This window comes from Epinephelus lanceolatus, chromosome 5 (genome assembly GCF_041903045.1).
Source record: "Epinephelus lanceolatus isolate andai-2023 chromosome 5, ASM4190304v1, whole genome shotgun sequence".
NCBI classification, from domain to species: domain Eukaryota; kingdom Metazoa; phylum Chordata; class Actinopteri; order Perciformes; family Serranidae; genus Epinephelus; species Epinephelus lanceolatus.
Window position 1 is genome coordinate 7,276,432 of NC_135738.1, and position 25,675 is coordinate 7,302,106.

General features: G+C 42.3%; 1 protein-coding gene across 1 annotated transcript in view; it reads right to left on the minus strand.

Moving 5' to 3' along the window:
• The window catches only part of immp2l (inner mitochondrial membrane peptidase subunit 2), a 257,629-nt gene that overhangs the window by 228,299 nt on the left and 3,655 nt on the right, over positions 1-25,675 (minus strand). The window contains exon 2 of the mRNA XM_033635297.2: positions 3,867-4,004. Coding sequence (XP_033491188.2) covers positions 3,867-4,001 — 135 coding nt within the window. The 5' untranslated portion in view covers positions 4,002-4,004. The remainder of the gene's footprint in view (positions 1-3,866; positions 4,005-25,675) is intronic.

Genomic DNA, 25,675 nt, shown 5'->3' on the forward strand with positions numbered 1-25,675 from the left:
ATAATGCAACACACGTCGGGGATAATAAGCTGCACGACAGGAAACCAACTCGGTCAAAACCCAACAGGCACTTGTTGTGTTGTTTTTCTTGTTGCATCTCTGCCTCTCAATGAGACGAGTGCAGGTTGTTTACTGTGCGGATGAGAATAAAAGAGGCCATGCATGGAGTGTTTGAAGAGTCGATTCGTCTCCAACATGGCCACCTGTAACTACTCGTTATCACTTTTACAGGAGGATGATGACTTTGTGTGCCACAGTAAAGCAGAGAGGACATGGCTCGTTCGCCACATCTGGTACTAAAACTTTCTGTTGCTCTTGTTTCTGTATTTCTATAAGTGCTTTTTCACAACACCTCAAGTGGTCCGAAATTTGTGATTTTTCAGTTTGGCCTAAACCAAACTAACAGGTGTGAAACCTCTCAAAAAGCCAAATCTCACTCTACTGAAAAGAAGTGGTCTTTATCCAGATCAAACTGAACCATGGTTGGTTTGTTTTTTCTAGTGTGAAAAACACTTTTTGGGATGGTTCAAACTTTCAGACCAATTACAGGAAATTCTGACAGGCTGTCGAACCAGAAAAATGACACAATCAAAATGGATGATGATAACAGGATGTAGGTGATGACAATAAGACACAGGCGATAAGGACAGGACATAGGTGATGGCAAAAGGACATGGGCGATGATGACCGAATGTAGGTGATTATGACAGTACGTAGGCGATGATGACAAGACATGAGTGATGATAACAGGACGTAGACGATGACGACAGGATGTAGGCAATGATGACAGGACATGGGTGATGATGACAGGACATGGGTGATGATGACAGGATATCGGCGATGATGACAGGACATGGGTGATGATGACAGGATATCAGCAATGATGACAGGACATGGTTGATGATGACAGGACGTAGACTATGATGACAGAACACGGGTGATGATGACAGGACATGGGTGATGATGACAGGACGTAGACTATGACGACAGGATGTAGGCGATGATGACAGGACGTAGACTATGACGACAGGATGTAGGCGATGATGACAACATGGGAGATGATGACAGGATATTGGTGATGACAGGACATGGGTGATGATAACAGGACGTAGACGATAATGACAGAACGCGGGTGATGATGACAGGACATAGCTGTTGACAATAAGACGGAGTCGATAAGGACAGAACACTGGTGATGACAAAAGGATGTAGGCGACAATGACTGGACTTAGGTGATGACAACAGGATGTAGGTGATGATGACAGGACATGGGTGATGACAATAAGATATCGGTGATAAGGACAGGACTTAGAGTACTTTGATTAGTTTTTGCAGTAACGAGTAACCTAACGCATTAGTTTGCTGTTTGAGTAATCAAATACTTAAGTACATTTTCAAACAAGACATCAGTTACTTCCGTTACTTTTAGAACGCCGGTCCTTCAGCTCCGAAACAGCAACGGCTGTCATTTGGTTCTAATAACGGAGATAACGTTAAACCTATCAGTCTGAAAGAAGCCACGGAGCTTGTGGCTCGCTACGTGGTCGGAGAAGTGCTGCTGTTGTCTACGGTGGAGTCTAAATAGGTGGAGTAGGACTCGCTGACAGACATATTTCAGACTCAGGACTTGCATTATGCCTGGTACACGCTACACGCTGGTACTCACCAATTATCCCCGGTCGTCTTTCACAGCGTGTGTGATGTCATCAGGTTATTCTTGTCCTATTTTTATTACTTTCACTATTATTTGAGTCACTGTGTGTGTTCATGTGCCAGCCGACATGTTGTTGTAGTCACCTAAAAGCGTCAGCAGATGGCAGGAGCTACATTTGAAGTGCCATACGTAAACTGTCAAGCTACTCTATCTTCCACAGGAAGTTCTGACAAATGTTTCAGAATAAAAGCCTATTTAGAAAATGGAGGGATTCTCTAGCCGAGGTTATAAGGGGCTTTTAATTTGAAACAAGTGTTGAGTTTGAAATGACGGTGCGATATGTTAACTTTACAAAGACAACGGAGTGGATAAAAAGTAAATATATAAACACACAGAGGGATTAATAAATAATATAGTTTGTTTCAAATGAAGCTGGGAGCCTCTGCAGTTGTGAGTAAAAGCCCCGCCGCTATTTGTTAATGTTATTACTTTATGTCCGACCGTGAGGATGTACCATTGTTTGCTAGCTTGATGCTAATGACAGTAGCGTTAACTCAGTGGGTTGACAAAGTGCCTCTGCTGTTTCACACCATCATTTCCCCCTTTTACTCTGTGTGGTAACATCCCTAGAGGAAATATTAAAAACGCTGGGGTGTTGTTGTCATACAGTTGTCTATGGCAGCAGATCGTTGTGTGTTTCTACTGGTCAAAGTGACGGCTGTGATGGGAGAATTGGATCTCAGTGAAGGGCAAGTGGTCCATAACTTTAATTTTGGAGACAAAAAAATGTAGGCTTAGCACCCTGTGGTCCATTGGCCAATAGGAAATGTAGAATTTACTTTAAAAACTTTAAACTTTAAAAGTGCTTGAGTTACTTTTCTCAGGGAGTAACGTTGGAAGTACTTTTAAAGTAACTGAGTTACTTTACTCAGGGAGTAACGCAGTAAAGTAACTGGTTACTTTTTGAAAGGTAACGCAGTGACGTACTTTGATTACTTTTAAAGTAACCCTTACCCAACACTGGACAGGTCATAGGCGATGAGGACAGAACATGGGTGATGACAACAGGATGTAGGCAATGACGACAATGCATAGGCGATGATGACAGGACGTAGGCATGTCATGCAGACTTCTTTAGTAAGCTTGCATTATTGCAACATGAAACAAAATCAACCAAATCAAATGCAAGCATTGTAACAAACACAAGACCTTTTGTCAGACTTGTAAATGTGGAAAGACCCTTATATGCAGGGGGCGGCTGTGGCTCAGGAGGTAAAGGGGGTCGTCCACAAATAGTCAATTGGTCCTCTGGTCCACATGTCCAAGTATCCTTGGGCAAGATATCGAAACCCAAACTGTTCCCGATGGCTGTTCCATCAGTGTGTGAGTAGCAGTTGGCACCATGTGTGGTAGCCTCGCACCCCAATGTGTGAATGTGTGAATATGACTCTGCAGTGTTAAAAGTGCTTCGAGTGGTTGGAAGACAAAAAAGGTGCTAAACAAGTGAAAGTCCATTTACTACATAGCAGCCATTTGTTTTGAACATGTCAGCTGTTGTCCTCTCAACCTCTACAAGTCCTCCAAACTAAATGGCAAAACAGGGCAGTCTTAAAATTATCAATAAGAGCCTTTCTGACATTAGTATATAATACAAGGCTACACTAACCACACCAGGGTTCAACCAAGTGTTTCTGAATGTCATATGGTATTGATGTGATGGGTATTTTGTTAGTTGGGAGAGTTTTGAAGGTACATTTAAGATATTTCTGAAAGACTTTCCTGACAGTACAATCACAGAAACCTCTAAAGTGTTTCCTGTAGAATTTTGTCTTGTCAGGGTTACAAAGTCTGAGGCATCTTTTTTCTTATTGGTTACACGTATAACCCTAGATCAAAAATCTTTAGCTGCACACCCAGACAAGCCAGAGTAAGTGGCTTCCAGCACTGTGATGGTAAAAGATGAGCCACAAGCTCAAAAGCTGCCAGATTTCAGCTTTGAGATACAAAAGCAGCTTTTCAGCCTCCTCTCGCTGCCTCTTATTTCCCACAACTCGACATGTTGTCAGGATGCTGTAACCTCTGACCTCCTTGTTTTCAGGAGTTTGTAAAGTTAGAGATCTAGAAAGTGCAGCCTGCTCTGCTGTTGACCTCAGGGGCGTCTCTAAAGACAGGCAATCTGAGGCTCTCTGTCGGATGTGTTTTAACGTCTCACCTGCATCGACGCTCCCTCCACTCGCGCCACGTAGGCAAACCGATCGAGGACAGTGACAGTGACTGGAACGGCGACAAAGAACCCGCTAACGAACGCCCGCAGGTAGCGCTGCCCCGCTGACGCCTGCTGAGCCATTACCTGGATAGGAAAGAACAAAAAGAAGGAACACATCATCATCAGAGAACCGAGACGACACACAGGAAACTAAACAGCATTCAGGTTAGATTAGACTACGTTAGATAAAACTTTATTGATCTCTGTGGGGGGGAGCAGGTCGATGCAACAGCAGGAGAGTAATTGAAAAATACACAAAGAAACAGATCAGAACAAAGAGGACAATTAGAGCAAGAGATGGAACACCACATGTTAAGTGAAAGTGTATGTGTGGAATAAATGAGGTACAGTGACATGAATAATCACACAGCAGAAACACAAAATAAGAAAAACATGCGTAAAGTGCTTTCATGAAAATATGAGACCACACTAGGACTGAATGAACACTTGATTCTGAAGGTGACTTTGTATCGTTAATATTTTTAGTTTTGGGTTGGAGGTGCCAAATGAAATGACTGCCATCTGCTCCACAAAGCAATTCATGTTGGCGTCAAGGTTTTTCAGGCAATGCATTTCAGCATTTTCAACAATGCTTTGAAATACATTTCAGTTGTCGTCATTCACTGCAGCGAGCAACAGAAGTTATGTTAAAGACCGAGTACTAGTAGACAACACAGTTGAGTTTCAATTTTATCCAGCTTGAAAACACAGTGGAATAATGAACATTTGCTCCATTATCAACTGCCATACCTGTTCTAATGACTGGTGTGAGAAACAGATTGCTAATGAGGTGCGATATTCCAGCCTTCAAGCTTGCTTTGGACACTGTGCACGCTCCACATGACCACTGGACCTGAGGATCACCCATGGCTTAAGTGGATGATCATTAAGCGTTGAGAGTGCAAGACATAATTAACAGTGACGATGACGATGAGTATAAAATAAATGATTAAAAAAAAATCAAATAGCCTCCAAGTTTACTGCCAACATTATTCACCATGTCAGAAACTGGCTCAAAGGTGCAGCAACAACAACGCCATCGCCCCAATAGCTGCAAAGCACACTTAGTAACGAACTTAACGTTTTAATATCATTTCTTAATTCGTCAATCCACACAAAGCAGTTGGCTGTTGAAATGTGACTTCTGCATATCTTTCTTATTACACACAACACACATGCACTTATCATGGAGGGATAGCACAGGATTGGCCATATTACGGCACCCCAGGAGCAGTTTAGGGGCTCAGTGCTTTACTTAGGGGCACATCAGCAGTGCCCAGGGGGCAAACTGGCACCTCTTCATCTGCCAACCGATGATCCACACTTGGTCCGTACAGAGAACTTGAACCACCGACCCTCCAGTTCCCAAGGCAAGTCCCTATAGACTGAGCTACTGCCACCGCAGTAACCTCAAATATGGCCTATGCGAAAGACAAACTGTAATAACTGAATGTGAAGTATGCCTTGGGAAAGATGCTGTTTTCTTGAGTTTAAAGTGGTGACACAGAGATGACGGTGTGGTGATTGGCGACGAGATTACCTACTTCTGTGTAAACAACAATTTTTTGGTCACCGAATTCCATTTCTGAACTGAGGGTGGGCCTCGAGAGATTTATAATTTAATAACTGCTCGAATGTGCAACTGCTGACACCCCAAACAAGGTAAGTAAACATATCTGGAAATGTTAAAATTCCGTAGCTTTTGTAATCAACCTACTTGTGCTTGCACAGATCAAGGCCCTTTATCTCCTTTAATTTTGCGAAGTAGCGTTCCTATGCTTCCTCAATCAGCTTCTCTCAGTAGGGAATGTTTTTGTTTTCTGTCTCTGTTGAAGAAGCATGTCCTAAAGTATGGCTGTTACTACCGAGAATGCAATGTGCCATGTTGTCATTGTCTGTTCCCTATAAGATCATCATGCATGGCTGTCCTATGAGAAGGACAAATCTCTAAAAAGTCAACTCTTCATGGTGTCAGATCCAGCTGATCCAGGAGGGTTTCTCTATACATCAAGGAGCACTTCACCCTTTAGTACATCACAAACACCCAACATAAACACATCTGGAGGTACATACATGGTTTTCACTGGACAGGAAGTGGATGAAAAACTGCAAACTGAAGTCACTAAAGCTGTCAGACAAATGTAGTGCAGTAAAAAGTACAATATTTACCTCTGAGATGGACGTGAAGAAGAAAGCAGCATGAAATGGGAAATACTCAAGTAAAGTACAAGTACCTTGAATATGTACTACAAGTACAGTACTACATACATGAGTCTAACACATGTAAAGTCAGAGCTTAATCACAACATGAGCCTGATTGACTACGACATGCAGGAAGTGAGGCGTCACAAAAAGGAGTCCTCTTCCTGTCAGCTCCCACCGCAGGTTCGGTGATTGGACACTGGGAACACATCACACTGAGCCTGTTCTCCCCAGACAGAGTTTTTCATCCACTTTGCTTTTCACGGCGCGCTCCAGGAAGCCCAGACAGGCGTGAAATGACTGACCAGCCGGCAGCAGCAGCAGCAGCAGCAGCAGCCATGCACCGCTGCCTTCAGCAAACAGCTAACAGCCTCGTCTGGACGTCCAGTGTCCTCACTCTGGAGATCTGCTACAGCTATTACCTCCACATCACAAGACTTCAAATGAAACATCATCAAAAGCACAATGTACTCCCTCAACGCTTCCCCCGTCTGCAGTCGGAAAGGCGTCCATCACTGCAGCCGTGAAGCGTTTGAAGAGGGGAAAAATAGAAGCTAATCTGTATTTCACTTCCATGTAATGTGATGTCTCTACACAACGTGACTGACAATTACTGAACCGATCTAACGGAGTACAACAAAACATGCCAATATCAATATGAAAGACAAAGTTCAGTCTCAGCTGTTTTGCACTAAGGCATTTCTTTGGGGGCCAATGCAAAGAAGCACACATTTATTGTATTTACATGAAGTTTATGGTTTCCTTACCTGATTTCTTAAACTAAACAAACCCAGTGACCTGGTTTACACAATCAGAAAGAGACAGCAAATAGATCTCTTAGACCGGTAAAGACAAATCTGGGTTTGAGGCCGAAGAAAACAAGCAAATGGTATCATCTCACTTTTAAGGCTGCATTTAATGTTGTACAGTGTGACACTTTTCAGGTACTTTCACCAAGAAGTCTGTAAAGAGAGTCTTGGACAACCTGTTAAAGGTGCTGCATTACATCTGAAGATAGGTGACTGTTCAGTCTCAGTGGTCAGTTGGTAGCGTAGTGGATAGTGCTGGCGCCCCATGTACAGAGGCGATGCCTCGCTGCAGCGGTCGCAGGTTCGACTCTGGCTTGCAACCCTTTGCTGCATGTAAACCCCCACTCTCTCTCTCTCTCACCCCATTTCAGTCTGTCCTGTCCGTTAAAGGCAAAAATCCCCAAAAAATAATCTTTGAAAAATTATGTTGATCTACAAGTTAGTTCTGCTGCTCTTCAGTTTACTGCACTGAGTGTCTGCCCGCAGACTAGGAGGTCGTGGGTTCGATCCCCAGCCGGGTCATACCAAAGACTATAAAAATGTCCCATTGCCTCCCTGCTTGGCACTCAGCATCAGGGGTTGGAATTGGGGGGTTAGATCACCACATGATTCCCGAGCGCGGCACCGCTGCTGCTCACCGCTCCCTCAGGATGGGTCAAATGCGGAGAACAAATTTCAATCAGTGGGACTTTAACTTTTAACTTTAGGGAGCACTTCATCCCGGCACATTATGAAAAATTGCGCACTTTTTAATTACATGCAGCGCAGTGGCTTTGTTTCTATGACAACAGTATCTTGACACTAACATTAAAATGACCACCACCCTCACAATAATATCAGCACATCACTGGTATCTGCTGATATCGGCTGTAAAATGAACTATCACAATCGTCCAACATGCTTTTTCTTATTTTGTACAATGAATGAATATCACATACATTGGACAGTATTGTATTTCATGTCTCCATCTGCTGGTGGGCCATCACGATAAGAGTATGCCTGCATAATATGATGTCAACTTCACTACGGAAGAGACTTGATGATCACTGACATTGGTAGGGAAAAAAAACAGATATCAGTATCAGTTATCGGTCAAATTAGTTGTTACATATCTGCATATCGGATATCGTAAAACAGTATCGTGCATCCATAATTTTTATTGCCAATGAATGATCCCATGCTAACATTTCCTCTCGAATTCATCCAAGTCTGTCTTTAGTTATTGTTTTGATTGAGAAATGGCATAAATTACAAACTAATCACAGTCAAAATTTTTGTTTTGTCTTTTTATTCATTTTATATTGTCAGTTTAAACACTTACAAAATGTTTTAAACTGCGTTAGACATACCACTGACCACTAATAATATTTCTTTGTCTGTTTATTGTTTAATTTATTGACATCATGTTGATTACAATTGTTTGAATCTACCGCAGATTTGTTAAATGTTCTGCTGTTTGGCAAATGTTTCTTATTCTGACGATCAATAATAGTTTAATGTTTTATTCAACTTACACTCAGGGGTAAAAAGCAGTCTTTGTACTTCAAAGAAATATTGATTTGCCTTTTATAATGTGATTATCATCGGTATCAACTAATATGAGAATTGTTATTGTGATAACATTTTTAGCTGTATCGCCCAGCCCCACTGACCATGGCATAAGCGGCCATGTCAGCCATTAATTCCTGATAATGGACACCTCATCGGGCATTATCTCTTACTTATTCCAGTAAGGTTAGCCCCTGTGCCCTTGAGCAAGGCACAAAACCTGCAGCTGTTCAAGGGGAACCAGTCGATGGCTGTGCCACCAAGCACATACCAATGTCTAAAATTTAAACACTGTGGTTGTAGACATAACAGATAAACACGCACATGTGCAGTGAACACACACACACATACATTGACACACACACAGTGTTCCAGCCTCCTCAGACAAAGGAGTGTGTCCCCGGCCTCACTATACGTTACGTCCTATTAAACACAGTGATCTGGCTCCGCCGGGCTTTGTAAAACATCAGTTACCCACCATGTGCTGGAGGGAGGAAACTCCAGCGCCGGAGCAGAAAATCTATTCTAGCATAACAATCCATTCTGACATGAACATATTGCCATTACACTTCCATACAGCCCGCCGCATAATTCCCCCTCACAGAGAACAAGTGTATCATCAGAGGAAGCTCGATGTGGAGCTTCAAGGTTTCCGCTCAGTTTTACAGTTGAGTCGTTTCTGCGCCGACACCTCGGAGCCCCGCAGCGCTCACACACTAAAAACGACCTTGTTTCCTGTCGGCACATTTAAACGATGTGGCTGACACAGCAGGTCCCACATCAAAGTCACTGTGAAATGAAAAATGACTTTCTCACCTTGTTAGCTTAAATGTCCACATCATAACACGCTGCTTTTAACAGGAAGACGCCCCCAAACTACATCCTGCTTCTTGGGTTTTAATTAAAAATCCATCTTATCAATAATACAGGGCCATCACAGAGTTTTACTGCTGTCAGGTGGAAACTTGTATGTCCACAGCGTCAACTTCTGGGAGCCACAGTGAGACAGTTTACAGCAGCTTGAGGACAGAGTCACAACTAACAATTATTTCCATTCTCATTAGTAGAAATTGTGTCTTAAAGCCAGAAAAAAAGATATCCAAATTAGGATTATGTGACAAAAGCAGGTAAGTCCGAATAATTCTACAAGTTGGATCCGACAGATGTTTGCCATTTGTGCTTTTTCTAATCAGCCAATCGAGTTATTGACACATCAGTTTGGTAGAATTTTCTCATCGTACACGAAACAGACTGGTGTAATGCACACCTGGCAGACAGGTACGCAGGAAAATGAAATGATGCAACAGAAAGTAGTCACCTCGTGCACACTGTCTGCTCTTATTTTAATACAAGGTGTGACCCTCTGTCTGAAATGCTGTAGTTTCGATAAACAAAAGCTTTTCAACACTTGCATGTTTTAACTTCTCTTCATCTATTGAATATAAACTGTATTAAAGCAGCTGTTCTGTTTTTTGAATGAGCTTCTAGGCCTCGAGCCTCTTTCTGGGTCTTTCCCGTGGCAGCGGTTGACTGACTGAGAGGCAGCACTGTAAAGAGGCGAGCTGTCAGCTACTGTGGTGTGATACTGACTGACTGACAATGTCAGACTGTACATCCCACCAACTCTGACACAGGGCATACAAGGCCCATCCAACATGTTCTCATCCCAACTCATCAAATACCACTGCTTTCTCAGCAGTGGACCCGCACGTCAAAATATGACACACTAGGTGCCCTCCTGTGTCAGCTGTGGACATTCAGGTACATCAGTTTACGCTTGTTGCATGTACTGTCTTTTCAAAATGCACTTCTGTTTTAATGGGAAATATACAGATTCTGCTCATTACATGCATTAAGTCTTTTTCGAAATAAACTTACGATGAAGGTAACACTAGGGATGCACCGAATATTGTTTAGTTTTTCATTTTTTTTTGCAGATGAACCCCCTCCAGATTAGTGTTGTCACGGTACCAAAATTGGATCCCACTGTACAATACCAATGAAAATATTATGGTTCTGAGTAGTATCACAATACCACAGCGAAAATGAGGCAGATGTGCCTTTTGTCATTTATGAAAAGATAAATCACTTTTCTATAATACATCAATGATATTTCAATGGAATAAATTACTTATTGACTTATTCATACTTCAAAAACAGCATCAATAGAGATCGTTTCTCCTCTGACACGTCACATACCTGTGTTCGGCTGGCTCGGCTGTTCAGGTACTTCTGGGCAGTCAACACGCCAAGAAGAGGATATTATTGGAGCTGACTTCTCCTCACCGGTAAGCCGATGGCCGCCGTATTTGACAGGAATACATTACTGTCTGTGTCTGTGACCCCCGGTCAACCCACAATCGGTGGGATTCACCTTTCGTTTTTGCTGCTGGTTGAAATCTATAGGCTGCTCGCACAGCGTGCTGAATGATTTAAGCCTATTTTGCTCGCTCAAAACTATTTTTAGTCGCAAATGTGAGTGCGGTGACGGGCGGATCGCCACACTGCTGACATTTTAATCCGCCCGTCACGGCACGCTGTTTGATTGCGTTATCAAAACCACACCGTTATTATTCGGCCTTGCTTTTAACTTATTCCACCGAATACCGAATGTGTGTTTTTTGCAATATTCAGCCGAATATATTCGGTTACCGAATATTCGGTGCATCCCTAGGTAACACACTTCGTTTATGGGTTTATTTCCCAAGTATGTGGTTATGTTTAGAAAAAAAAATCATCTTTTGGCTTAAAATAAATTTGGTTGTTACTGACTTAATGTAACTTCATGTGTGGTATGTCACTAGCATAGCATGCTACATATACTGGAACACTACACTGTTACAAAATACCTCCACTGACTTTTTGTTTAACACGGCAACCGAACAGCGAACTCCCCCATTTGACAGTCCAGAGTTTGTTTGACCCATTAACCTCCCCTTCAGCCCGCAAATATGCAAATTCAGAATGTCCAGCCTTACACTCTGCATAATTGGCTAGTAATCGTTGCCTTTATTGATTGGATTGGTTAGTTTTAGGAAAGAGAAGTGGGATTGATTAGAGTTAGGCCTCATTTACACCGTAAGCAATGCATTCGCAAAGCGGTCCACAAGCATAGCTGCAGCACACATGTATTCACAACAAAACCAAACAGACGCATCGCACAGCGGCCGCTGCTGTCCCGTCAAAATACAAATCACACCTGAACAGTTGGTGGCGGTAGTGCACCGTGTTTGCAAATCTCCAATAAACCCCAAAGAAGTAAGTTTGGACCCAAAGCCCAGGGTGGACAGGTTCACGTGCCAGTGATTATTCCAACGCTTGGAGAATTAATATTTAGCACTACAAACGAGTAAGTAGTCTTTGTCTGCTTTGTATTACTACTAAACACAAGTTTGCGTGTGTTGTGACCTCTCTCGGCCACCGTAGATGTCGATTTCTTGTTGAATACAGTGACCATTTGCTCGTGACTCACGCAATCGGTGTGTCTTCTATTTTCGAGCTTGCTCGCGAAAGCAGTGCGACTCGAGCAGCACGTAGAACGGATGTGGTGTGAATGCTCTAACCTGTTAACATACTCGCCGAAATGAAAACGCGAGTAAACAGCGACTGGTCGCGAGCGCTACACGAACGCATCGCTTGCGGTGTAAATGAGGCCTTAGGGTAAGGATGTCAGGGTACACTAGAGTGAGGCAGGCCATTCCTTCGCTTTTCTTGGAAAGACTTTCTCGACCTTTATACTGCTAGCAGTGTTACAAACAGCCGCCACCCGGCACCCAGTGCCTCTGTGCGTTCCTGTCTCATGCAGAAGTCCACTGACAAAGCAGCAGTATTTGATAAGTTGGGTTGCTGCCGTCTTCATCAAAAACTGCCGGGGCTCGGTGCGTATCATACTGCTGCGAAGGGTGCCTCAGTGCTTCAGTGTCTGACGCCAAGATCACTGATAAAAAAGTGTTGTTTGACAAGTTGGGAGTGAGAACAGGCCGGTCCATCACACTGCTCAGTTTGTATTCCACTCAAAATGTCGGCATTGCTAATGCTGCAGTGCTAAAGCACTGATTCCCACAACACGTTACTTCTTTTTCATGTTATTTCAACACCTGCTGAGCCATCAGAAGCTTGTGCACTCTCCATGCTATGTTTGTCCAGCAATATATAAAGGGGGTGGGGGCCAGCGGTGGCCATGGGAATGGCCTGTTGCAAAAAGTGCACAACTTCCGATCACAGACTTACTCAAAATTTTGAGGAAATATTGGTCATAAGCCAAAAGACAGCTGATTAACTATGCTAACTTGTAAAACGTGGAAAAACGTCAATGCATGTGCAGCAATTGCAAATTCATACTTGTTGCTCTTCTTGCTCTGCTATGTCTTTTTTCGCTCTACGCTGCTATAATCTGCTGGAACAAATCAATCAATCATCCATCTATCAGTGTGAGTATTAGGACAGCATCATACCCGGTTCAGGTCCATCCACGTTCCTTTGTTCCCTGTCATTTCCCTCATCATTCTGTCATCTCTCTCCCCACTTTTCCTGTCATCCCTCGAAAGAAGGCATGAAGATGCTAAAAAAGAGAAACATCCTGCACAGCTGCATCATCATCAGTCTCAACTATGCTTGTTGCCCTTTTTGTTTGAAACGTTCTGTTGCCATTTTTCATGGATCTTGCAGTTTTTTTCAAACTCTGGCACAGAAAAATAATGCCTCCAATTTTAACTTCACTCTCTCTCTGATTGGTTCAGCTGTTTTCTACAACCGTCAATGAGATTAGTGAGCATCAAAAAATGAAGTACGAGGGTACTGAGCGCGTCATAATTTGCCATGTAGGACCACTGACCAAGCTTCGATATTTGATGAGTTGGGATGAGAAGGTGTTGCGCAAACATAATGTCTCAAGAAGTGGCAAAAAAATGATGAGGTCTAGACGGCAGACCTGAAGGAAAGAATGAAAAGAATGACAGTTAATAGAGGACCTGTGTGTTCAGTGGTCTGCCCGTGCATCTTCATGCAGGTTGTGGTACTACAGTCTCTGAATCAGCTGCCTGGCCCTCTGTGGCTTTGTTTATGACGTGGTGACAACTGCACTCCAGCACATTAAAGTGAGCTCCGCTGGGGGAACAGTCTTTATCAAGTCTGCAGAAAAGGCATTAATATTGTCGACATAGTGACAAACGAGTTAATGCAGCACATCTCTCTCTCTGCATTGGTATTCTCATGCCGGCACCCAATATGCAGAAGCAGCTCTGTAACAAGCTGTGGCAATAGACTAGACAGGTTATCATAAACAAACACTTATTGGGGGTTATTAGACTGCGACAGCCGCAGAAATAAGAGCTTCTGCTTTTATATCAGCATCATAAAAGAGGAGAGTGAAGTGAAAGAGCAGCGCTCCGTGTCGGCTCAGATGAGGAGGCCTCTTTATGTCTAAAAGCAGCTCCTCAAGAGATCTGTCAGGAGTTCAACAAACCCAATTCCACTAACCATTTCCAATTTATTCAGATGAGCCAGATACAGAAGGTATAAATATCAAATTCAGTGAGCGGAGAGCCCCGGAGCAGACCTCAGGTCAGCAAATCAGCCACTATCAAGCGGAGACATTGTGGTGTGCTTTTGCTCCGATTGCTAGAATTGAATTTCTGGGTCTCTGGGCTGGAGTCCATCTCAGCCGGTGACTAATGTTGGCGTTCCAAAGCTTTTCCAGACCGATAAATCCACAGGGGAGGATGCAGCAAGGCAGCGGGGATGCTGATTACAGCCGGCCGCTGCGAGATTTCCCCCAAACCAGCTCCACTTCTGCCTCGGCAGCAGTTCTAGACTTTGCAGGGGAAGCAGACGGGGAGCCGAATAAAAGCCCTGACCCACAAAGAAGTTTGATGGAGAGTTAAGAGAGTGAGAGCTGTGGCACAGGGGAAGAGGAGGGTGAGGAAGAAGGCAACTGACACTGCTCTGGTCAAGTTACTGTTTGACTAATTAGTTATAATTATGGTATATTTCATTTGAATGCAGCTGAGAGTGGTTTAAGGAGGTCAGTGTGAGAGAGGGGCCGTTTTATAACGGTGGAAAAACCTCGCTGTCTGGGTACATCTGTTTGTCTGTTTCATGTATTTCCTGTCAGATTTGTATGCTCTGCGTATAATAACAATAATGTCAGCTTGTTGATTTGACAACAAAGAAGTAATCTGATGTTCCTGAGGCGAGGACAGGAGCTCTGCTGATTACATCTGTAATATCTGACATATAACGAACCCCTCCCTCTGGTTCCAGGTTAATCTACATCTGCATCATTTCCCTGAAGCTGCAGAGACTCTTATGATGTGTTCAGGTGATGCAGGATAGTTGGTTGAGGAGATTGCCACGTTTACGAGTAGCATGCATTGCAGAGTTGATAGTGTGAGAGTTTAGTAGTATAAAGCAATGAGGATTAGAGATTGCAACCAGTTGAAACTTCTCCCGGTTAGAATTCCTTCAGTGTTCATTCACCGGGAGCCAAATTATCCACAGAAGTCTCTTCCTCTCCAAAACAAACAGGTCAGATGATTTAAACCGGTAAATAAAGCAGTTTCACGTTACAAATAAGTGTTTTCCTGAAAAAGCGAAAATGCAAAAATGCCAATAACCCTATCTAGAGCCAGGGTTTGGTTCATCCATTCTGGGCTACTGTACAGTGGTGCAACAAGGCAATCTCCGTGGACCACTCCCTATAATATAAATGCCTCATTTTAAGGTAACAAAAACATATTTAAAGGTGATTATACACTAAAGAAAAACACATGTTAAAGGGAAATTTTGGTTTATTAATAGTTAATATCTTAGCCGTTAGCCTAGATACAGCCGGGGCGCATAGAAGCGTCAGACCTGTTAAAACCTAAGTGAACAGGCATACTTCAAGTGCAAAGTTAGTCCATTAAACAAGCTTTTTTTTCCACAAAGACCGCCTCATATCATTAGGATAAATGTCAGAGAACATATAGAAAATGATATGTAAACGTGTTGTCTTACCTTACCGGTGTGCTGCCATGTTTGTTTACCATCTAGCTCTGCTTTCCAAAGCGCGGCCGAAATATCACGAGAACATGATGTCATACCGTGCCTGAAATCTCGTGAGAACAAGCAGCAACAGCTGGAGGGCAGAACCGGACAGTAGCCTGAAAAGTTCATTCATTTATTTTATGAAAGATTTATAGAATAATGGCTGACTTTTTGCCAGACTTCGACTTTGTGGAGGAGGAATTTGATTTTGCAGAGTTTGATGGCCGCCCTTATTTATTTGAGCCAGAATACACTGACGAAGAGCTTTGTGAAACTGAAGAACGGAGGAGGAGAGGGAGAGAGGCGCAACAGGTAGAGGACGAGAGAGGAGGAATGGCTGCTGCAAGGCTGCGTAGCTCTGGAGATTGGTGGTGTACCTGTGAATGCTGTGCCCCAGTGCCCACAGAAGAGGAATGCCTCTGTTGCAAGGAATGGGACCGAGGACGAGACACCACCTGGAGTAGTATCCAGCTGGGCTTTATCTAGAGCTCGCGAGATATATTTCGGCCGCGCTTTGGAAAGCAGAGCTAGATGGTAAACAAACATGGCAGCACACCGGTAAGGTAAGACAACACGTTTACATGTCGTTTTCTATATGTTCTCTGACATTTATCCTAACGACATGAGGCGGTCTGTGTGGAGAAAAAGCTTGTTTAGTGGACTAACTTTGCACTTGAAGGTTGCCCGTTCACTGCGTTGCGTTTTAACAGGTCTGACGCTACTATGTGCCCCGGCTGTAACTAGGCTAACGGCTAACACGCTAACTATTATTTCTATGTCACTAGTCACTTGAAACAAATTTAGGACGACAGGAGACAGGTTGAAATAAACCGAAATTTCCCTTTAATATTCTCTATGGTTGGGGTGACCTCTAACTTAATTGCTGGAGTATGTGCCCCATACAGGCTGAGTCCTCTGCAGTAGCTCGAGTTCAAATCTGGCCTATGGCCCTTTGCTGTGTGTCATCTCTCTCCATTTTCCTGTCTCTCTCCAGCTGCACTATATACAAGGCAAAAAGCCCTAAAAAACATCTTTAAAATAAAAATGAAACATTCTCCATATATGCAGTATGCCCTGCTCCCTGCCAATAACAAGTTATCAGACAGCCGACAGACTTCTCTCATCTATAAGAAGTTGTTTCTGAAATATATGGAAACCGTGCTTTGCCAGGAAAACTCAATACAACTCAAGGCATGTGTCAAAATTCTGACTTAAAAATTCAAAACTGTACATAAAATAGTCACGATAGACAATCAAAAATTCAAAATCATGATCATTGCTTTTTAATAATCTAAAAGTAATAAAAATAAATTTCATCTCAGTATTTATTTTTATTTTTCATGACTATTTCATCTTGATTCTTCTCTGTTCCCAGTGATAATGGGCTTACACAGAAAGAACACAATGAAAGGACAAATGCCAAATATCTCCCCACATGTCAGAAGCTGTAAACCAGCGAAAGAAATGAGCAGAGAGTCATCTCATGGTGGAAGTGTCCTTTAAAGTCGGGGACAGACGAGAAGCTGCGTTCGTGCTGTGGAGGATGTAAAAGGCCACAGCTCCAGGATGTTCGGTAAATGTCACAGTCTGACCGGCACCCAAAGTTCACCTCCACCTGCTTCAATAAGAAAAAGGTGGCCACTGAGGTGGACCTTCCCTCTTCATATCACTGAGACTTTTCCCGCAGATTACCCATAATTACCAGAAGGACAGTCCTCTGCAGAGCTTTCATCCAGATAAAAGTCGGCAGATCTTATTTGTCTCTCTGCTTTCAGATGGAAAGGCTCACCAGCATCACACAGACCAGAACTGACTTCCAAGATAAACAAGTCAACTCTGTGCTCTTTGTGTTTCTCTGCCCGCCGAACAACTGAGGCTCTAATTACAGAATCCCATTATCAATATGAAAGAGACGGGTTTTTTTCCATTAGAGGGCCCAGAGGCGGCAGCAGATTGATTTTTCCTGATGAGCGCTTCATTAAGGACGAGAGGCGTCTGCAGATGGAGATCTGACGGCTCAGTTGCCGGGCTCGAACGCACAGCACTGAATTAGAAATGGTACCGAGGAACACCCTCACCCAGAGTCCCATGGAGACTGCAGTGTTCTTTGTACCACATGATACAATGGTTTAGGAACAAACAACATACTGATGATTAAGCTATTCTTAGACCCTTACAAGTGTTGCTAAAAATGTAAAATTTGACCTCAGGGTGGTGTCAACCTAAAGAAATTTAAAGGGTTAATCCTCTGGAGAGCATGACTGTGCTCTGAAAATGTGACGGCAACATGCTGGTTTAATTATAAGATCTCTTGTGTACAGATACTTTGTCCTGAAGATGGTGCTAGAGGTCAGGGAGTGTCCAAAAACTGTAAAGGGTTCACCCTATGGGGAGCATGAATGCGCTCATTCAATGTCATGTTAACACTAACTTCTGTCTTCTGTAACTCCAGAGGTGGAGTGCTAAACTAAACTAAAATCTGTGAGCAGATCACTGTCTCTGCTTGGTGTTCCTACTTAGAAACTCAGTTTGGAAAAATCTCCGTAATTCGTCTGTATTTAAATTGCATGATTGTTACGCTTGCGTTTTTCGTTGCCGGTCTTGTTTCTTTGGTCATGTAGATGACTCAGTTGAATTATCTCATTCACATACAGCCCCAGACAACTCTGGTGTTAATCAGGTGTTGGGAGTAAGGCTGGGCGATATGGACAAAAAATCATATCTCTGTATTTTCAGGCTGAATCGCGATACAAAATATACATCTCATTATTTTCTACGAAATGGGCTACATGTACAGTTGCAAGTCAAAGACACATTTGAGATGTCACAAGCACTTTTAGAAAAACAGAAACAAAAGCCACCTTTCGTGGTGGTATGATATGCTGTCAGACAGCGTCAGTTTATAATATGGACAAACCTTTAGCAGTGTTACAATATACAGTGGGTAGATCAGACGGCACCTGTCGTGGCAGTATGGCACACCCCAGGCAGTGGTCGAATTGTTAATTTTTAACAAGGGGGATGCAATGTAGCTTTGATTTTTTTGCGTGCACACATGATCAAATATGACACCACAGATGTGCAAAATTAATCAAGATAAAGAAAAATGGCATGACCTATACCTGCTGCCTTAAAAAACACAAATAATGCAGTAGGGCTGTACCCAAATATTCGGATATTTGTTTCTATGGGTAGGTATTCGTTATGAAAATTTGGTATTTCATATGCGTTTTTTTATTTACTTATTTTTTTATTTTGTTTTTTACATATTTTTTTGGTGCTAAATGTAGTCTTTGTGTTGTTGGTAAATGTAGGCTATCAATAAAAATCAAAACTTTTAAATTGCATTGTTAAAAATGCGAAAATATAGTATAGCCTACCTGGCTGTGGATCAATGCCAAGTTTTACCACTTTATCTCTATTCCCTCTAACTTGTAGCTGTTTTTTTGTTATCTTTTGAATTTAATATGAATTATGGAACCGTTTTCGTCAACGTTTGTTTCCCCCGTTTTGTACAATAAATTATTGTTTAAAGTTTCAACAAGTTTCTTTTGGAGTGCGTGACACAAGTGTGTTTTGAAAACGACCGCGGACTGTCACCTGCTCAACGCATCAGTACCTTCAGATGCCATGACAGTAATAGCCAGTAATGTCAAAATATCATTTACAGACCGATTTAACAGACGATCACTGCTGCCCCACCCGCAGGTCCATTTGCGGGTCCCGCGGGTTACGGGTCGACCCGCGCATCACTACTCAGCTCAGTCTATAAGGCTGTACACAACAGTAAGGCTATAGACATTATATTCTATTCAGGCCGGCAGAACCAGCAGCGCATCGACTCTACAGTGCACGGCACTGCTGATTAACCATTTTATTGCAGCACAGAGTGTCTGCCAGCAACCAATTACTTGCAGAGGCTTCCTACAACTTGTTTCAACGGTTCCGATTTAATCAAATTAAACAGGATGACTAGCCAATGTGAAAATCCAAAGAAAGCATAGAATAATGTACTGAAGGAGACTGTTGTGCCATCACATTTTTTTGTGGTTTGAGAGCAAAGATCCGGTCGCCGCTGTGCAAAACTCCGCAATACAATTAGGTCCGAAAAACCCTCTCCTGTGAAGACCCTGCATGATCATCCATGCTGACCCCTGCTCTTTCTATTGTGGCAATAAAGATTAAACAAATGTGTGCAAAGCAATAGTGAGCACAAGTTCTTATTAAGGAGGAGTGGGGTTTTTTCTAGCATGAAAATAGCTAGCAAGCGATTTAACATAGGTAACAATAACATCAGTGTTCTTATTAACTAGCTTAACTTGATATATTGGCATCTATTAATTAGTCATCAATTAGCTAACATTATCTAGATGCAACAGCATTACTCAACTAACACTGGTTGTTTGGAACAAACTCTGCAAGGTTTTTTTGCTTCTTGCTGGCTGGTTTGCTGAACATAGTTAACACAGAGGTACTGCCCAGAGGCACACCTCTCGTCTGTGTGCGGTTGATAACAACATGACAGCGTGTGTCTGCCGCCTGGCACCCCTACTCATGGTGCGTTTAAAAACGGCTTGGAAAAACACGTTACCACATGTTAAAAATCAATTGAACGGTTTTAACGGCTGTAAAAAGTGCGGGGGACGGAGGGCACAGATACGGGAAGTGCGGGGGACATGTCCCGTGTCCCCCCTTCAAATTACGTCCGTGCCTGCACACACAGATTCTAGATTAACAAAGGGGATGTTTTTTGGTCAATTTTCTAACAAAGGGGATGGCTTCCCCCCTCATCCCCCCTCAATTCGACCACTGACCCCAGTACAGTGTCAGTTAGAAATACTGCTGGTAACGATGTAGTATACAGACTTGGAAAGCCTTACTGTAGTTCAAAGCAACAGTGACCAGAGCTTCCAAAACAGCGGAAGTCAATAAGTTTCAATGAGAGCCCAGCAACTTGGGCGACCTGGTCATCAGCTGTGCGTCTTGGGCGACCAAAGCGACCAGAGCGGGTCCGGAGGGGAGTTAAAACTCGTTTTACTTTATGGTAATGAGCTCTGATGCGGTTCGGCGACAACCAATTGGAATGCTGACGTGCTTCAACGAAGCGGGTCCCAGAAAACAAGCCATGTAACTTTTGTTCCTACAGCACACTTGTTCCGACAATGGATACCGTTTATTACTTGTGCTTGTGCCCACTCAGTCCTTTATAATGTGTCGCTGTTTGGTTACAGAGACCAAAATAAAAAGAATGAGGCTTGGGACGGCGTTGTGGAGATAGTTGGTTGGTCTGGTCAGTTTTAAAGTGTGTAATGTTAGTAATAGAGGAGAGAATTGCAGGCTAATGTTGTTTAATTATGACCTTTTTAGGTGTTCTATTTCTGTTTTCTGTTTTCACTGAACAAACATAACTTTCTTTTTTTTTTTAAAGATATTTTTTGGGGCATTTTTAGCCTTTAATGGATATGACAGACAAGTGTGAAAGGGGGAGAGAGAGAGGGAGTGGCGTCTTACTTGGTTTGGCTGTAATCTTTTGATGCCTTTTTTTTTCACAACTTCATACCACTATTGTTTTCACTATTTTAACTTGTACTCATACGTATTAGGTATGCAGGCGCAGGGACTGTGATGTGCCATATAGATGTTTGTGCTCATTTTCATTCTCCAGAACACTGCAAAATGTACTGTCCTATGTTTAGGAATTTACTTTGCACCTTTGTTGAAAAGTAAGCTGTATTAGCCGTGTGACCACTTTACAACAATATCAAACATGTCAAGCGTGACTGTGGAACCTGCCATCTTTTAAACTTCTTTCACTTGCTTTCCACCAGTATAAAAGGCAAAGACACAAACACCTACAGATTTTTTGTTTGTAATGTACAACAGGAAACTTGTCCTGATGGTGGAGCTAAAAGAAAAGGTCACTGAATACATCTGGATTAATCTCCTAGGGACCACGTACACCCACAACAGGTTTCATGCTAATAAAGTTGGTAATCTTCCAGAGTTTGAGCTCTGAACCAAAGTGTTGGACGGACGAACCACCTGATCCTTCTCCCCCGCCACTAATGGGGCCACAAACAGGCCTCTCAATGAGTGACATTTAGTCCGACTTTGCACAAGGTGCTTATATGAAATAAGTCATTCGCTGGATAATCTCTTTAACCTTATCAGCGAATATTTATTCATTCTCCAGACCGCCGAGCCTTGCCGTGCAATGCCGGCCATGACCGTGCTCGTTCAGCCAGAACTAAGGTGATTATTGGATGGGTGTCAGTGTTGACTGTAAGCCGGGAGGATCCAGGCCCACTGCTGGGGACACAAATGGGATTTGTCTCTCATGCAGAACATCAGACGTGGCTTTTTAGGCCACGGCAGCAGGGGAAGCATTACAGAAATCCCTGCTTCTGCCCACCTTGGAGACCTAATGGGCAGTTTGGGCCACCAGTGATGCAGTCATTAGCTCAGGCAGCCACTCAGGGACACAAACAGAGGCTGAAAGACACTTGACAGCACAAAAATCAAAGAGAAATAACCAGCCAATAACCACCACTGGGCATCGCTCTCCCATGACTGGTTCAGGATGTTGTTACACAGCAGGCACCAGATGTCAAAATGTAATTGTCACCAGACGTGATGGCAAAATCACAGCTGATTGCACAAAAAAAAAATTACTCTGAAGGAAGCAACAAACGACACGTCCCTCTGAGTATCTGTGATAAAACTGGGGCTTGTTGTTCTTCCTCACAAGAGGTTCAGATCTAAACTTTTTCTTCCAGAGCACTGCCTCTTCCTCCCTGCTGGGACTATTTAGCAGCCAAACATAGCAGAGCAGCATGATGCTTCACCACCATAACACACAGCAGCTCAGTTTAACACCAGATAACACATAACAGCACAGGGCTACTCACTGGCTCGAGTCCAGGTTTTATCTTTCACTCAGATATTGTGGATATTTGTAAACAAAAATGGCAGCAAGCTGGAAAATAGTCCCAACTTGGGAAACAGGTTAAAAGTCTTTTATCGTGAAGCCAGAACATTTTTCACACAGGACAGGTGGTAAAAACAAGTCTTTGAGGATTTTGGATATACACTCAGAACAGCAGTGAATGTTGTTAAATGACCCTGTGGACAAAATCTGCTCAGTTTATATACAGATAATTATAAGTTATTCACAGACAAGGACATTTAAAGTTGGTGGTAGTTTGTGACTCTGACTCGCTCTCATCTAACATCAGTCACCAGCAGTCCAGCACTACTGGACCAGACGTGACAGGTTTACAGAAACACTAGCAACATGTTGAAAAAGTCAAGCATCTGGAGTAGTTTAAGAATTTGCGAAAATGCACCAAAAAGTGCCAAATATGCCAAAGACAACCAGCATATAAATGTTACAAATGTTAGAAAATATTAAAGAGGCTCCTTCAAATTTCCAAAGTGACATCTTCAAATGTCTTATTTTGTCTGACCAATAGTTAAAAACCCAAAGTCATTCAGTTATAAATCAAAGAAAAGCACCAAACCCTCACATTTGAGAACCTGCAACCATCAAATGCATCTTTACCTAAAAAATGATTTATCTATTTTCAAAATGCAAATTTTCTGTTGACTGACTCATCAATGAATCGTTTCTTCTCCACTGTTAAGTGCTAATAATAGCTGTCAGACAGGCGAAATAAAAGGCTAAATAAAGTAAAGTAAAATGTGCTGTTTCCCTCCTTAATGTGGCAGAGTGGAAATTTACAAAAGCTTAAATAGAGATACTTGAGTTAAGCACCAGGGTCCCAAAACTCCACAGAAGCACTCTAGACTGAAATACTTTCAGTTGGAAGAAAATTTGCAGAAATGACTCCCAAAAAGTCAAGTGCCAGATGCAGCAAATAAAACTGGTATATCACAAATCTACAAAGATCTTAGCAAATCAATTGAAAACTGTCAGTAACAGCTCAGCTGCCTTAAAAAAGGCTAATGGCTAATATGCATGTGATCAGCACGCTAATTTAGTGGCTAATTGTCACATTATTTGAGGTTCTGATTAATGTCCTCGTCTGTCACCGACTAGGGGAGAGCGATATGGCTCTAAAATGATATCCTGATGTTTCAGGGAATTTTTGCGATAACGATATTCTTGACCATATGACAAATTAGTAAAATTTATTATAAATTTAAGAAAATAGAATCGCAACAAATAAGTGACATAGTTTTACAGTTGGTCTTTAAATATTCAGTAAAAACAAAAAACAAATCTCTTATTTCTTAGTTTGTGAACAACAACAGTAACTCAGAGTGAGATTCAGATTCTGTAATTTTACGATATAATGACGAAAACTCTGTCTGTGTGTGTTCCACGTTTTTCTCCTCACTGACTTGGTCAATCCATGTGAAATTTGGCACAGTGGTAGAGGGTCATGGGAGGATGTGAATGAAGCATTATTACATCAATTGGCCAAAGGGGGGCGCTATAGCAACCGATTGAAATTGCAAACTTTGAATGGGCATATCTCATGCCCCGTATGTCGTAGAGACATGAAACTTTGCACAGAGATGCCTCTCCTCATGAGGAACACATTTGCCTCAAGAACCCATAACTTCCGCTTATATAGATTTTCCGCCATTTTGAATTTTTTGAAAAACACTTAAAATCGATCTCTTCCTAGGAAGTTTGAGCGATCTGCATGAAACTGGGTGAACATAATCTAGGGACCAATATCTAAAGTTCCCTCTTGGCAAAAGTTGGAAAACTTACTAAAACTGAGCTTCTATAAGGCAATGAATATTGCGGAGGGCGTGGCTCATCACATAAAGGTGTATAACATCTCAAGGGTTTCACCCATCACCACGCAACTTTTTAGGCATATGACCACACATAATCTGAGGGGACCCCTCCATTATTGACCCCATCAAACAAAATGGGGGCGCTAGAGAGCTCATTTCTTATCTAGGCCTAACCGCCATATGGATTTTTACTAAACTTGGTAGATATGTAGAACAGGACGCCTCAAGGTGACTGGAGAAATTTAACTCTAATTGGCAACTGGGTGGCGCTATAACAACAGAGAAATGCTTAAAAATGGCTAAAATGCGACCGATCGCTGTGGCTCCCCCTGTGGACCAATGTTGTTGTTGTTTTCTAATTTTTGGTATGACTAAGTCATGGTATGGTATGCTGTACATAATCACGGAAACTGTCAGTGTGTCATTCTGTCTGTCCCACGTTTTTCTACTCACTGACGTGGTCAATCTATGTGAAACTGCACATAGGCATTGAGGACTGGCATAGGTAGAAGGTGACAAAGCTACCAATGGGTATGGACTAGTATTAATAGTTCAACAAAATAAAATCTACCACAAATTACACATTTAATAAGTTTCCAAATACAAAAAAATGTCCCCTGGGATCTCAATATATAAATCAGCAGCTGATTTCCTTCTCTGGACCACCTGGACCTTTATGCAAGTGAAAATGAGCGTAGTTGTCTGCAGTTATTTTTATTTATTTAACCTTTATTTAACAAGCAAAAGACAACACATAACAAAAATATAGAATAAACATGTACAGCTTTAAAACAGGCAATATAAAACACAAAATACTACAAAGAAAAGCCAAAAAGTATGTTAATATATACTAGAAATGAACCATCAAAATGCAAAAATGGCAACTACACATGACCACAAAGACCACCGTGACATTGGCATATAGAATATTGTGTACACACATCCTGCGACAGTGCTTTGAAACTTCAAAGGCGAACCAAACAGTTCAACTTTCAGTCCTTCTGCAGAATATTCCATATAAGAAGCTGCACACATAAATGCTTACTTGCCAAACTCTGTACATATCCGTGGTACAGCCAATAGAAACATGTTTTGTGAATGAAGAGCAGCCATTATTAATTATTTGCTTAATGCACACACATAAATATGCTGGAGGTAGGCCAAGAATAGCTTCGTAAACAACATGCCAATGAAAGAGTCTAAGAAACTGTAAAGAGAGCCAGCCAGCCCGATGCACACAGGATACAGTGATGAGTTAGGGGGTTTAAGTTGGTGATAAATTTCAATGCACCATGGTACACAGAGTCCAGAGCATGCAAACACTGGGTAGGTGCAATCATATATCATACATCCCTGTAATCAAGCACAGTTAAGACTGTGGCACAGACCAGTATTTTT